At 37.6% G+C, this 16,529-nt stretch overlaps 1 protein-coding gene across 1 annotated transcript in view; it reads right to left on the bottom strand.

Annotated features, from left to right (window-relative positions):
• si:ch73-63e15.2 (protein strawberry notch homolog 2) overlaps positions 1 to 16,529 on the bottom strand; it is a 55,655-nt gene that overhangs the window by 13,308 nt on the left and 25,818 nt on the right. Inside the window, exons 5-10 of the mRNA XM_052124179.1 lie at positions 2,195 to 2,344; positions 1,909 to 1,989; positions 1,479 to 1,578; positions 1,103 to 1,263; positions 282 to 415; positions 79 to 169 (exon numbers count right to left, since the gene is read on the bottom strand). Coding sequence (XP_051980139.1) covers positions 79 to 169; positions 282 to 415; positions 1,103 to 1,263; positions 1,479 to 1,578; positions 1,909 to 1,989; positions 2,195 to 2,344 — 717 coding nt within the window. The remainder of the gene's footprint in view (positions 1 to 78; positions 170 to 281; positions 416 to 1,102; positions 1,264 to 1,478; positions 1,579 to 1,908; positions 1,990 to 2,194; positions 2,345 to 16,529) is intronic.

Genomic DNA, 16,529 nt, shown 5'->3' with positions numbered 1-16,529 from the left:
GTCAGGGAGAATGTGCTACACTGGAAAAGTGATATACATAAACAGGCCTGCTGTACTGATCGGCATAGTAATAGTGACCTTATTCAAGGCATGCACTTGTATATTGGATGCCCCGATGTCTTGAATATCTCTCTCTGCGTCATATTTCAGGTCATTGGAGACACTGAACCTGGAGGAGAGATGAGGAGTGTGAAGCAACTGATCCAGAGTCAGTGTTTCATGTGGAAGAGTGAATGGTGAGTTTTTATTGTGCTTGAAAGAGCTGATTAAAGATCACTTACCACAATGATTTCTTCCTTCCCTTTAGGTAGTTTTCTAGAATGATTCCAGCCACTGTGCGGCCTTTGCCCACTCCAGCGCCATCCCCAATGAGGAAGCCGGCCCGCTGGTTGTTCTGCAGGATGACTTCATGTTGCTAAAAGGTTTCATAAAAGAGACATTAATGGCCAAGTCCGATGCAATTGACAAGAAACATATATATATATTTGCACCAAAGCAATTCACATTGAATCCTATACAGATTTTTCGGCCTTGTTGGAAAAATGTTTGGGTATTTTAATGAACTATTCAGGTTCTTTAGTATACTATAATGTTTTTTAGTTCGAAAATTTACGGATCATCACAGAACTATATTTTGGACACTATATGAAGTTCTAATAGGCATTCTAATAGGTTTGTGAAGAGTGGCCATGTGAGTATACGCTCAAGTGTGCCAGGGGAATCCCAGAATATAACATAAGAAGGAAAACCCCACTATTGCAGCACAGTGCCGCAGCAGATAGCGATAGAAAGTTAAGAAAACAAAACATCAGCCACTGTGGGACATCTGGAAAAGAGAAACAACAGAGAACCAAAAATGTCGAAGTCCTCCTCAGTTGCCATGTTCGTAATTTACACCTGAGTCACTGGATTATATCCCCTTTACTGCAAAGAAAGCTGCTTACTGATCGAGCTGCATGCTCCATGCCAAACATTCAGATGTGGTTTGAATAGGCCTTAACACAGGCAACAGAGTCAGATGCTCACAGGTTAACTCATAAAAAAATTAAAAATATCCTAGTGATAGAGGACAAGATGAGGTGGTATCTTCGGTGAGGTATACCTGGCAAGCATAGATAATGGCCTCCAGCTGCAGGGCAGAAAGGATGCCGCTGTTAATTATGGAATCTGGTAGGGACAATTTGTAGGTGATATCTGGAGGAGGTACACTGGATAAAGTGTTGGTCTCAACCACTCGGTCTGGGTGGGATATTCCTATATTGGCTGAGGTAGAAAGGCAGTAATACAGAGAGACAAACAGTAAGAAAGAGCAAAGAAACAAAAGACTTGCAAGAAAATAATAGCATTTATAGAGGATATTGTATTCTGGTTTACTTGGTCACAATGGGAAAACATCTTACATTCTCCAAATCCAGATCCTCAATCAAGATATAAAAGACAACAATGTGTCTTGAAAAGGTGTAAAAAGCAGCGCTCACATTTAGAGGGCATGTAGTCTGCGTAGGTGTCAACGTGACCCAGCTCTTCTGTCTCCTCCACCTCTATTTCCTCTTCCTCTTCTGGCTGTGGTTGGGGTCTCTGTGTCAGCAAGTGAAAAGGTTGATAGTGAGAAGGGAAAACAGAAACCAAAACAGAGATATATTTAGGTGTTGGACCTTACAGAGACTTTTTTTTTTTTAATTTGCATGTTAAAGAGAGTGCATAGTTTAAATATATTGCTAAATTATATGGCAAGGCAAATAGTTTGAAGTTTGGTCCATTCTGATAATACAAAACAGGTAGTTAAAGTGTAGGCAATTTAAAGGAAGATTTGTAGTGGAACAGATTAATCATTCAAGGTTTATTATTAAGAACATTAAATTGCCTTCACCGGTTAGTTAATACTGGTTTGAGTTGGTTGGGAGTTACCTGATAACCTCCTATTGGTGGTGTATTTATGATAGCAGTGATGTCATCCAAAGAGTTTAAACCATGAAACCTGTTAGGAATCTGAGAAGAAAGTAAAAACAAATGTAAAATCCAATGGAAATAACATATAATTTACTCTCAGAGTGGGGAAAAAAAGGTTTATGTGATCAGTTCGCTATCCAAAGGTGTGGTTTCTTAAACTATGACAAGGATATTAAATTCAAAATCAGAAACAACCATGGATGTCACAATCTGGATTACAATGTTGGTCAGGGATTAGCCTCACCTCTGGGACTGATGCTGGTGTGTTGATGTCCCATATTGTGGGCACATTGGGTGCCATGTTGTCAGTATTGAGGAAGTTAGTATATGTGTATTCAGACAAGGAGTCGTTTGGAGAGGAGAAGTTTGCTAGATCATCTAGACAAGAGAGGTCCTGAAGAAAGAGAGAAAGAGAAATTACAAATCAGGGGTCAGACTCACAAACATTTTTATAAAGTTCTTAGGATAATTTATACGTTTGTAACTTACTTTGTAACTACTATTTTATGTAGTATTATGCAAAAAATAACACATTTTTAATTTTAATACAATATTCCCGAAAAGACATAAGAATGTTCTTATGAATGTTCTTCATAAATTGCAATAAGAGAAATTTCTACAAACCTCTTGTAATTTATCCTATTATTATGGGCTGTTCTAAAAATCTATCAAATAATGCAAAGGTCACTAAAGGTCAGAAGACCAAAAACTAAGCATTCAAAACTCGCTCAAAGAAACATTCAAAACTCGCTCAAAAGAAAATGTTTAATATTAAAACCACCAAACCATGAACCTGAGAATTTGAGATATAAAAGGTAATGAAAAACAATCACTTGTCAGCATCTCCAATAAAACAACACTCCAGCACAAGGGCATATCAGTGAAAAGTAAATAAGGGACCATACATTCCTAAATAAAGGCCTTCCTCTTTCAAAGCAAATCCTGGTTTCATCTAGAAGATGTGACGTGTTTATTTGAGGCAAACCCGTTCTTCAGTAACCCCATTCTCAAGAATGTTTTTTTTGCTTGTCATCCTCACTCAATCACTAAATCTCTCCCTCTCTCTCGGATGACAACTACAGCTTTTTTTACAGCACAATTAAAGCTTGAGAACTTAGAGCAACACTATATCAAAATGATTTGTTAATTTTTTCCTTACCCTGATTCACTATGTTAAGCCTATAATAATTATTTATATTTTAGAGCTATCGGGACGGATTTGGCAGGTTATTGCATACTTCCGTCATTCGTCCGTGCGTGTTTTTATGTCCGTTAAAAAAAAAAGAAAAATAAGATCCAGCTACTACAGCGCGTGTATGTGCACTGATATATGTGGTAGTAGTTTGAAGCTGAAATCTTGTAGCCACAACAAATGAGTGATATTGACCATGGATCATTCAAAAAGGCAACTCTCTGGGGAATCACCCATTTTCAAAATAAAGAAACCTTGAACTGACAAGAGTCTGCAAGCAAAAAGGGAAAGCGACAGAGCCTGTAATAAAACACAAAACAACATCGGATTGGCTTTTCAGAGGTGGCAACAAATCTGTTTTTTGAGGGGAGGGGGCGAGTTTTGTTGTTGTTAGTGACATTCGCTCTGATGATTGCCTGTAACCACGGTTACTCCTCAAACCATCAGATTCATCCGTGTAGAAGAGCAAATTCGAAGCACAACTCTCATAATTACCAAAACAATATTCCTCTGCAAGTAACCTGCAGTTTTATGCCAAAAGTTACATAGTGTAGCTTTGAAGTTGGCAGTGGCGATTGTCATGGCCTGAAAGATGAATTACTTATGCAGTGAAAAATACTGTATTTATATGGTTTTCAAGATTTTCCAAGAACTCTTCAATGTTCAAAGAAAAGCAGGGAACAGTAAACAAGCAGGAACTGGAGAGTGGCCAGGGGGGCTAGGTATTTGATCCATTTCACTAATAAGAACCATTACTCAATCCTAAAGAGAAGAGTGAGTCAGACTAAAAGGGATTTAGTAGATTGCACCAGACCTCAAAATAAGCTGTTTACAGTCTAAAATCCATTAAGAATCTTGGTTTGCGTGACTGGAGAACCCTGCAGTTTAAGTTCCAATAGTGGTGAAGTTGTGATTGTACTTAAAGAGCTGCTAAGGAACACAACTTTGCTCTATTTGATGGTAATGGCAAGCCTGCACAATTATACAGAATATTGAAGGGGACGTTTGGGTGCACATCGGTCTATATAATATTGGCAAAGCATCAGCTCTTTCAAAAAGAAAAAAGGTACAAAAATGTGTGCCAGTTATGTTACTATATACCAGTTTTTCCTAAAAATGTTTTGGCATAAGTACCCCCCAGCACCATCAGTAAGGCCCATATTGACATTAAAGCACATATGTCTACCAAAAGCTAAATATAATTTAATGTTATCATTAATATTGTAGCTGTACAAGCTGTGATACTTATAATTAGAACAGACCAATCTTCTGACTTAATGGATATAAGAATCAGATTAAAAGCAGTGACATCAAACTGAAAGCAGAAAAGTCAAAAATCATCATGCATCACTTCATGGTTTTTTGGTCAAACATTTGTCAGCAAAGACGATGTTCTACATACTCAGCACAGTGCCAATATCAAATCACAATAACCACCTAGTGGATTAAATTGATCATATCTATAGTAAATGTTCCAGAATCTGTCTTCTAGAATTACTGTTCTAAAATCAGAGAAAGATAATGTTTTCTAGAATTGCTGTTCTACAGTCAGAGAAAGAAAATCTGTCTTCTAGAATTACTGTTCTAGAATCAGAGAAAGAAAATCTGTCTTCTAGAATTGCTGTTCTAGAATCAGAGAAAGAAAATCTGTCTCCTAGAATTACTGTTCTAGAATCAGAATCTGTCTCTAAATTCTGTTCTAGAATCAGAGAAAGATAATCTGTCTTCTAGAATTACTGTTCTAGGATCAGAGAAAGAAAATCTGTCTTCTAGAATTACTGTTCTAGAATCAGAGAAAGATAATCTGTCTTCTAGAATTACTGTTCTAGAATCAGAGAAAGAAAATCTGTCTTCTAGAATTACTGTTCTAGAATCAGAGAAAGAAAATCTGTCTTCTAGGATTACTGTTCTAGGATCAGAGAAAGAAAATCTGTCTTCTAGAATTACTGTTCTAGAATCAGAGAAAGAACATCTGTCTTCTAGAATTACTGTTCTAGAATCAGAGAAAGAAAATATGTCTTCTAGAATTACTGTTCTACAGTCAGAGAAAGAAAATCTGTCTTCTAGAATTACTGTTCTAGAATCAGAGAAAGATAATCTGTCTTCTAGAATTACTGTTCTACAGTCAGAGAAAGAAAATCTGTCTTCTAGAATTGGTGCTCTAGAATCAGTAGCTTAATTTCCAATTCACTTTTCATTCCATTTTGTTATCGACAAAGTGAAAATGTGTAAAAATAAATTTGGAAAATTTGCTGTCTTCCTGTTTCCATTAAAATTTCCCTTTATCGATACAAATGGTGTGTGTGATGACATCATGCCTAAAAAAACAGTCGCAAAAGAAATCTACCCTTAAGCCATTTCCATACAGAAAAAGTCAATAACCATGTAGTGGGGGGAAATTCTGGTCTTAGTATAAGGACCATCCATTGATGTGTATATGTTGTGTGCACAGCTATAAGAGAATAAAATGTACAGTGAGGAAAATAAGTATTTGAACACCCTGCTCTTTTGCAAGTTCTCCCACTTGGAAATCATGGAGGGGTCTGAAATTGTCATTGTAGGTGCATGTCCACTGTGAGAGACATAATCTAAAAAAAAAATCCAGAAATCACAATATATGATTTTTTAACTATTTATTTGTATGATACAGCTGCAAATAAGTATTTGAACACCTGTCTATCAGCTAGAATTCTGACCCTCAAAGACCTGTTAGTCTGCCTTTAAAATGTCCACTCCACTCCATTTATTATCCTAAATTAGATGCACCTGTTTGAGGTTGTTAGCTGCATAAAGACACCTGTCCACCCCATACAATCAGTAAGAATCCAACTACTAACATGGCCAAGACCAAAGAGCTGTCCAAAGACACTAGAGACAAAATTGTACACCTCCACAAGGCTGGAAAGGGCTACAGGGAAATCGCCAAGCAGCTTGGTGAAAAAAGGTCCACTGTTGGAGCAATCATTAGAAAATGGAAGAAGCTAAACATGACTGTCAATCTCCCTCGGACTGGGGCTCCATGCAAGATCTCACCTCGTGGGGTCTCAATGATCCTAAGAAAGGTGAGAAATCAGCCCAGAACTACACGGGAGGAGCTGGTCAATGACCTGAAAAGAGCTGGGACCACCGTTTCCAAGGTTACTGTTGGTAATACACTAAGACGCCATGGTTTGAAATCATGCATGGCACGGAAGGTTCCCCTGCTTAAACCAGCACATGTCAAGGCCCGTCTTAAGTTTGCCAATGACCATTTGGATGATCCAGAGGAGTCATGGGAGAAAGTCATGTGGTCAGATGAGACCAAAATAGAACTTTTTGGTCATAATTCCACTAACCGTGTTTGGAGGAAGAAGAATGATGAGTACCATCCCAAGAACACCATCCCTACTGTGAAGCATGGGGGTGGTAGCATCATGCTTTGGGGGTGTTTTTCTGCACATGGGACAGGGCGACTGCACAATTTTGGGGAACAACCTCCTTCCCTCAGTTAGAGCTTTGAAGATGGGTCGAGGCTGGGTCTTCCAACATGACAATGACCCGAAGCACACAGCCAGGATAACCAAGGAGTGGCTCTGTAAGAAGCATATCAAGGTTCTGGCGTGGCCTAGCCAGTCTCCAGACCTAAACCCAATAGAGAATCTTTGGAGGGAGCTCAACCTCCGTGTTTCTCAGTGACAGCCCAGAAACCTGTCTGATCTAGAGAAGATCTGTGTGGAGGAGTGGGCCAAAATCCCTCCTGCAGTGTGTGCAAACCTGGTGAAAAACTACAGGAAACGTTTGACCTCTGTAATTGCAAACAAAGGCTACTGTACCAAATATTAACATTGATTTTCTCAGGTGTTCAAATACTTATTTGCAGCTGTATCATACAAATAAATAGTTAAAAAATCATACATTGTGATTTCTGGATTTTTTTTTTTTAGATTATGTCTCTCACAGTGGACATGCACCTACGATGACAATTTCAGACCCCTCCATGATTTCTAAGTGGGAGAACTTGCAAAATAGCAGGGTGTTCAAATACTTATTTTCCTCACTGTATGTGGTGTAATATCAGGGTTTACATATATGATACATTCCTGATATTCAATAGGCTATTTTGAACAATCATCTAATCTAAAGCATCACCATCACAACTACATTATGCCTGCATATTTCTCCAGCAACTTTTAATGACCAACTGAACTTTATTGTCATCTAAAATAAATTTTAGCATTATAATGCAATTTAAATTGCAGCCAATTTACAAATAGTTCTGATAGTTTATAGTCTTGATAAAAGTGTAGAACATTTTCAGAATGTCATTCAGATTACTTTTTTCGTCTACAGAACAGGGTAAAGATAATTTAAGTTTGTGTTAAGAAAAGGCAAGTATATAGGCCTAACAATATATTTTTTTAATTTGGTAATTAATTATTTTATTTAATGGTTTATTCATTTGGTAAATTATTTAGCCGGCATTTTTTCAAAATTATAAACAAAAAAGCACACTGAAGCTTTTCTCCTAGTATTGCATATTTATTTTTCATTTAAAACATGCACAGAAATATGTTTTTTTGTATTATGGGCTAATTCCATGACTGCCGTCTATTATTTTGAATAGTGTGGAAAGTAACTATAATAAATAAATGGATGGCTACCGCAATTAAATTAATCACAAAGAGTGGCCATTCATTTCTTCTCCTTGCACTTGTCGATGTGCAGGAAACCAGATATTTGTGTTGACACTCTTGGAAGTGTCATGTTTGCAGCATCGGATCTGTGCTAAGCTGTTAAGATCAATCCATAATCATGTCATTTTTGCGTTAATGACAATTTTCTTGACAAAAAGTGTTTCCAAACCAGTTTTTCGCAACATTAGATGTATCAACATATAGTTTATGCACTAGAGTTAAAATAAAATGTTTGAAATTTTAGCGATAATATGCGTTTCCATCAGCTTCATTTTGATGTGCAAAATTGTTTTCGAAAAAAATTATTGGATGGAAACTGGAAGTTAGGGTTAGGGAAGCTGTCTTCTAGAATTGGCGTTTTAGAATCAGTGTTAGAAAATCAGCATTCATAAACAATTCTGGAATCTGTGGGCCTCATGAAATTTTTTTTCAAACAAATCATGATTTATCAACAAGTTGGCACCAAAATGTATTCAGAATTTATATATTTTTTTTAAACAACTGAAACCACACATACGCAAAAATCACATACTCCCGGTGCCCTTATAAACATGGAATTAGCACAATTAATGAAATTATGTACATATATACATGCACGTACGCACGCATGTACGTACGTATGTATAAAATAGTCTTATTATATAGTCTTATTTAAAAAAAAAAATACAAAAATAAATGTGCACCATAGCTCAAGTTGGCTTCTGGTTCATCCAACGTAAGAGTACGTTGTTTGTACGTTCTCGAACTGAGCATGCACAAACAACGCATTCTAACATTAGATGATGCATCTGGTGAAATGCTCCTTTACAGCCGAAAACGTTTGTCTGATAGTTTTAGCATGTTGTATACTGCAAAACATCGCAATGCCAAGGGGAGTGTTAAGGTGCACAATTAGTGTCCCATTACCGGCAGCGATTCTAACTCTTATAAGGTGCCAGTACGGTGTCCTGTTCGCAATCAGGCGAAGTGGCAGAATCGCCACAGATTTCTTTGCACTTCGAGCAAGTCTTATGGACTACAAACACAGCCTGAACCGAACAACGATACACAGATGAATGCTTCTGCACAAGCAGCGCTCCAAACATGCCTTTAGTTCATCCAGCATCTACAGTGGTATAAAATCATTCTAAATATTAATGCTATATTTCGACGTTTTATAGCGAGATGTTTTTTAGCCTTTTTGCTTCGGATTCTTTCTGTGCACATTTACAACTGTACTGGTGCGGTGGTGCTGAAAGCCCTTCTAAGGAGATGGTTTGGCCGTGCCAAATTCATGCAAATTAATAACGTCGTGCACATGCTCTATTTAATTAGAAAACTCTAGATTAAATAGACCTAGGCCTATTTCTCATAATAAACTGCCTGTTGAAGCAAAAGTCTGTTTTCCTTGCGGTGGTTAAGTCATCTATCCGCATTCAAAATATGTTGCTCATTGATTGTAAAGTCATTCTTTTTCCCACAAGCACTTTATCCTTCCCAGCACAATGGAAAAAAACACATTTATGCACATATATAGAACACCGACATTCCACCAGGGACACTGATATAGACTGTATCAGCACTACACCCACTGAAAACCCAGGAAATGCAGAGAGTGTGTTTCAGAAAGCATTGCCAGAAAGATCAGCAGGGGTATTCTGAAACCTGAGGTCACAACCTGCGCATTTACATTGATCAAAGGACTGCGGTGATGAATGTTTTGTTCAGAATGCAGAAATACTAATTATCAAAAGTTTTGAGAATCTTGCTGTAACGTCTTTTATGCTTTGCAAAATTTCTAGGATGTTCCAGGATCTTTTAAAGGACATGTTTGGCCATCACTGCCACCAAACACAAATATGAAACAATGAAATCCCAGAAATCAATGCCAACAGCAACTGCTCAGCAATTCTTAATGGAAATGACTTTGGATATTGTTATGGCAAATGCATAATTTGACTGTACATTCTCATGCTACCACAAGGAACAAGGCGAGACTTCCTGGAAGGTCAGGCAGCCTCCTCTCTCCTCTCCTTTTCTCAGCTGCTGAGCCAGCAAACAGGGATTCCCCCAATTTTTCAGCAACCAAGGAGTGGCATTGGACAGATGAATGGATTAATGTCACTATTCCTTTGACAAGTATTTTTTCCTGATCTAACAGTCAAATTTAAACAACAAAACAAAAATGCTGAAAGAAAGAGACTAGAAAGAGAGAAAAGGAAACAAAGGAGAAACTTGGGCAAACTGCATAAAACGAGAAATGTGAGGACATGCAGTTATGTATATTTGAGTGGAGAAAGCATTCTGCCCACTACTGAGTGGCCTTACATGACGTCCTCGGTGACCTCAGCTGACTGTGATCAACTTTCATTCCTAAACAAGTGGATAAATCTTTTTAATCCTAATCAAGCCTGCTCGTGATCATAAGGTAAAAATGCCCAAAATAAACACATTAAAAGATAAATCCCTCAGAGGTCTGAGGCTTCATGATAAATTTAATGACTGTATCATGGTATCTTCAGCCTTTCTTTATACTTATCTGTAAATAAATGTTGTAATCACATGAATGTTACAACTTCATATGTGTTTAACATGGTTGTTTGAGGAAAAACATTTTGCATTTCTTCTCTATCCTTGCTGAATCCCACTGTGATTTTGTCCACTGGAAAGACTGACCTGAACTCCATCACCTGCTGTCTGCAAGAGAAATCCTGCAATGCTCTGACACTTTTCAGCCCATTTGGTTTTGGATGTGGTCCTCGGCAAATCCAAGTTTGCTTTGAAGCCTGCTGAGGTGTGTTTGGGTTGGGTTGGGCGAAGATGAGCAAACTTTCTAAAGCCTGTTTTCCATTCGGCAGACACCACCATGCATTGTCAGCATAAACATTTGACGTTCAGAGCCAGGAAATGACGATAAAGAAACTAACATGGCAAAATATCCTGGCATTAACCTCTAAGTCAGTGATTTACAGTAGAAGAGCTTTGAAAATTAGTGCCAGGGGGAAATATAGATAAGTACGGTAGAGATGAGGTGGCAAGACTTCTCTGTGGGGACCACCAGAAATGCATAATTTACTGCAAGCCTGCGTAATTGTTTCCTGTAGGAAAATGATGCACCTGCGAGACAAGCTGGTGGCCGCACTCAGGAAGATGAGTAAAGCTGCCATGTTTGTGTGTATGTGTGTGAACATGCGAGATAGAGGGGAGCACAAAAAAAACACATCCACCGACACCCCTGTACTATAATAAAGCCTCATTATTATGACAATGTGTAAGGTTACACCATAGCATGACACTTATTGAAACTTCCCAACCAGCATTGATGGGAAAACTGCAAACGAGCATGAAGCATCATTGCCAAACGGTTACATCAAGCTTCCTGATGTGTTGTATGTCCTATTTCATTTTAGAAAGAATGAGAGAACAAATGAACAATGGCAAACAAATGAAAGAAAGAACAAGCAATACAAACAGACAAAAGAAAGATTGAGAAATTGCAGACAGAAGAAAATGGAGAGAAGGAAGCACAAAAAAGATGACAAATGGAGAAAAAGAAGAAAAATGGCAAAGAAGAAACATAAACAAAGGCAAACAAATGAAGGAAAATAAAAGATGGCAAATGAAAAAGATCCCAAACAGTGAGAAGAACAAACAATTGCAAAAGAAAGAAAAAGATAACGGAGACAAAACAAGAATGATGGCAAATAAAAGAAAGTTGACAAATGGAAAAAGATTGGAAACAGTGAGAACAAATGAACAATGGTAAATGAAAAACGAAAAACGAAAGCAGACAAGACATGAAACATGGCCAATAAATAAAAGATGGCAAATAAATAAAAGAAAGAAAGGTGGCAAATGGAAAGAAAGAAAAATATCAAACAGAAGAAAGACAGAAAACGGAGTCAAGACAAGAAAGTTAACAAATGGAAAAAGATTGGAAACTGAGAAGAACAAATGAAAAATGGCAAAAGAAAAATTACAACAAAATGGACAAGAAAGATGGTAAATGAAAATAAAGAAAAAGTAAAAAAAGATCAAATGAATACTGGCAAACAGAGAAAAACAATGGAGTAATGGCAAAAAAAGAAGGGATATATAGATATAAATGTAGATATGGGGCAATGTAGAGTTGCAGGTTAAGTTTATGGTCATTCATTTGAGAAGTGAAGACTTGTTGTGCCTTCACAGCACTTTACATCACACTCTTCCAGGAAGACGTGACCATCACCCTGCTTCAGGCCCAAATTAGAGCCCCAAATTCAATCCATGTAAAGGGAATAAAGGGAAGTGCTCCAATGGTAAGTTAAAAATAATGAGATATTCCAAACAATATCCCATTCATTCAGAGATTATTAAAGATTATTAAGAACAGCGATAAAAGAGTGCAATGCGAGAAGAACACCAAATGAACAATTGTAAACAAACCAAAGAAAGAAAGAAAGAAAGAAAAAGTGTACAATGCAATATATTGGTATGCACTTAGAAACAACAATATCAATGCTAATGCAAACTTTATGTAAAAATTCTCACATGCAAAAACAGTGATTATGATTAAATATTGCAAGCAAATACAATACAGCACCAATTTAAGAGGCAAATCCAAGCAGCATCTGCTTCAACCTCTTACTGGAATTAAACGACTTGTGTTTTGTCATACTGATTATTAATAGACAACACTGACAGTTTGACTAGAATCAAATATAACCAATCCATAATGCTAAATTACAGAATGAAAATTAGAAAGCTACTGTCTTTGAAAATAATTGTTGTTTAGAGCCAACTGACAGCTTACAAACAGAACAAGATCTTCGCAAAATACATAGATATTCTGACAGCTGGGTAAGAGTTAAAAACTCAAACCTGCTCAAACTCTGGAAATGCTTGACAAGGAAGTAAATTATATTATGTCAACAAGGAAGTAATTTCAGGAAAAGAAAATTAGAGCATCAGGTAAGAAGCCAGCAATCACAGGCAATCAAAGCTGAATTTCTGACCCTGTTAGTTTGTTCATTCATGGCAGCAAATTCTACTACACAGGCTATTTGGTTAAAATCCTAAAGGACACTAATGATAAATGACATGTAATACACTTGACTGAACATCAGATCAAATGTAAAGATTTACAAGTAAAAGTACAAACTTTCTGGCCTTCTACCTTGGGAGGTGGACGTCCCAGTTGCGCATAAAACTTAGTCCAAAACTGCATGAGTGACATGGGTCCAGTCACTGTCGTATACCTCCTGAAAACACAGATCCTTCCATGTGCTGGAGAAAGAACTGGTACATTTACAGCTGCAACATTCCCAAAGATAGCACAAAAGCAAGGGAGCAGGAGTGAAAGGCAAAGAGAGAGAGAGAGAGAGAGAGAGACAAAGAGAGAGCACTTCCACAGATGTCCTCCTAAAACAACTCTCACATGCACAACAGGTAAGTGACCCGTGAGCGAGACCCCTATGCCCTTCCTAGTGAAAAAGGAGTGACATATGTTTGCATAGAGGTTTAGTCATATTGACTCTGGTTTAGTTCCTTAATGCTAAAGGTGGTAGAGAGGGGAGGGAAGCTGAAAGAGGGGGAGGGTTGAGGAGGAGCTTTCAGGAAATGATGCTTTTGTTAGTAAGTGACTAGATTTACTGGCAGTCAGGCCCTCTTTACAGTACATGGTGTAACTCAACCGCATTTGTAGTGTAAACAGTGCAGCACTATGGTTCTCCAGAGCGCTGTGGCGGCTGCAGAGCCTCTGTTTAACACTGGCAGATCATTGTTTAATGATTATTATATTTAGTGGCTCCCTGCTGAGCGCACTATTTCAATCCATGCTTTGCCCTTTGTCTTCTTCGTCAAGCTTGGAGGAGATACTTCATCACTTATGAATGGAAAACAATCAAGGCAATTAGTTTTACGCAGCACAAATGTCAAAGCAAATGAGTTAATGGATGGATCGTGATGACCATAAATGTCAGCTCTAGGGTTTTAAATCAGCACATTAAAAACCTCTATCTTAAAGTAATTCATATCCAATTGGCTGTCTTCCCAAAATGCATCATTGGTAGTATGGTAGTAGTCATGAATATATGTTCTGCATGCAAACGCTTGGAATAAACACTGAGGGGGGAATTCACTAAGAATGAATCATGCTTGTTTATCACCCAATTCAATAAAGTGATCATGCAGATGAGGCAACGCCACAAATGCGTCCACAACATCTGTGCTGGACACAATTTGAGTGGTGCAATTTCGAAGTTTTGGACAATTTCTGATCACTAAAAAGTGGAGGATGCAGCAGACCGCCAAGATCTGGCTCATTCTGCCGGGACTGTACAATATCACTTTACTACTGAGATCTAGAGACATGAATTATCTCTTGAACATCCCGAAATTTTTTCTATGGACAATGTTGCGCATCTGGATATATGCCAGGTTTTAACGCTCTTCAAAATCATCTGATAACTATTTGACTACTGCTACTACGATCAACAGAACCTTTACACAAACATCTCTTTAAAATACAATTCAGTTTACTGCCTGCTTCTTTTGGGTGGTAAAATAGCATGGGGTTTTGTGAATAAAGTGCAATCAAAATGAGCCTAATTTACAAAGAAAAAAGGTATCTTAGCATGGCAAGAATTGAAAACGACTTGATTTAAATACTGATGGCGCAGCGCTATTTTATTGCTGACTGCGCTTGCTTAAACTAGATTGCGGGAGGTTATTGAATAAGGTGCAGGTTTTTGCGCTGAAATACCATGCACAAAACTGGTGCAACTGATTAGTGAATTCGCCACAGAGTACCCCTACTGTCGTTAAAAAATTTGCTGCCTGGGTTCCAGAAAGCCATTTTTACAATCTTACGGAAAACATCATGCTATCAGTTTGGAGTACCGTGGCCCAGGCATAGTGAAGCCTCATAATAGAAAACAATGTCTTCTAGAATCATACCATGGCCATAAGTAGCCAGGAACTGGTAGCCCCAGCGACAGAACAGCAACTTGCTTTGGTGTCATGGTGGTGAATAGACAAATAAAAGCAGTGATTCAGTATTTTTGAGACATCAGTAAAGATGAGTCACCGATTATTGACTTGAAGTATGTTTAATATCCTTCCACTGAGTGGGTGGTAAGATGGAACAAGCGGCTTCTCTTTATTTCCATCAGATTTTGAAAGTGCCTATAATTGACACGTTACTTTTTAGACAGTATGATTTTCCTGAACAATACCATTTTTTTTCTTTGGTGTTAAAACACGAATACAAATGGTGAGTCTAGAAACTGCGTCATACATAAATTTTTTTTTTTTAAAAATAGGTAATTTAGTGGTGGCCCAATTATGCGTCAAATGAGACATTTTAAGAGGGCATAATAACTTTTTCTCTCTATATACCTCTCGATTATTGTCCTAAAACCATTATTTGATGAGCTCAATTTTAACAAATCTATTTTCACAGAAAATACATGCATGGTTAACAATGCAAGATTAGTAAATAATCATGAACGATGTAAATTCTATGCTGGGGTGTTTAGTTGATAGTCTAAAATATGGTAAACATGAGACACTAATTTATGATTTTTCATTCAATATCCAAGAACGGACTTAGGAAAGAGATGGAAAGAAGAATATATCTTCTGAAAAGGTGTTTAGGAAAAAAACGGCTCCCAGTTAAGTGTACATTTTGTGTAGGGAAAATGAACAACTGTACATTTCCTCTGAAATCAACCTCCCACTTGAGGCCATCTGAACACTTGAATGAATGAATCTCTGCATAATGATGGTTTTAAGTAGTTCATGAAAAAAAGCGTTCCAAAGATCATCTTAAAGCCTGATGATGATGACGCATGCTCTACAAAACATGCCTGCTTTCGAAGTACACTGAAGCATGTCTATGATCTTTGCTCTAGCCTTTGTGGTCGCTATAAGGTTTCACATTCTCTTATGTTGTAGATTTCAGGTAAGCTCTCTTTTGCTCTACTTTGTCAAGCACTATGACATTTGTACGTACTGTTTCATTAAAGCAAATAAAAACAAGCAAATTGACTGTTTAACAAATTAAAAATAGTCTGCATCCACGGTCACATTTGCTTTCATAATGCATTATTTAATAAATTGTTTATTTGTATTTATGCAGGTGAATGTACGAGCAAATAAATAAAGTAAATAATTATATAATAAATATAGCCAATAATTTAGCACAATTTCACAGAGCAGTTTTGAAAAGTTTAGTCAGACTCTTCACGCACATGGATGAGTTTTGTTTTTGCATGGCTGCCCATTATTCAGCAAACTCAGGGCAGGTGCAATAGCATGCGTAACAGGTGACAATCAGCCTTTATGCATGAACAGCTGTATCATGAGAAAGAGCCAATGTGAAACCGAAATACAACACTGAGCTGATGCTTATCTCACCATTTGATCATTTATAGCTCACGTAAATGTGATTTAATTATGCTTTGATAATTGAATGAGTAGTGGAAGATCTTGTACAACACACCGCAAGGGGACAGCGAGTTCGATTCCCGCTCAGGGCATCACAAGGTAACGGCTGCAACAAGTTATCCTGCTCTTAGGTGCCACTCGATGGCTGCTATAGGGATGTGCAAAACTAAATATTTTCAAAAGGGATACTTCGCCCAAATGTGAAAATGTAGTATTTATTCACCATGAATCTCTACCAAATCTGTTGGCTTTTTAAATAGCCTGCAAAAAGCTCTGGGTCGGCGGATATCAGATTTGTGGTCTATCTT

This window comes from Xyrauchen texanus, chromosome 50 (assembly GCF_025860055.1).
Source record: "Xyrauchen texanus isolate HMW12.3.18 chromosome 50, RBS_HiC_50CHRs, whole genome shotgun sequence".
Classification (NCBI taxonomy): domain Eukaryota; kingdom Metazoa; phylum Chordata; class Actinopteri; order Cypriniformes; family Catostomidae; genus Xyrauchen; species Xyrauchen texanus.
Note: the sequence above shows the minus strand (reverse complement) of the source record. Positions and strands in the feature narration are given on the sequence as shown.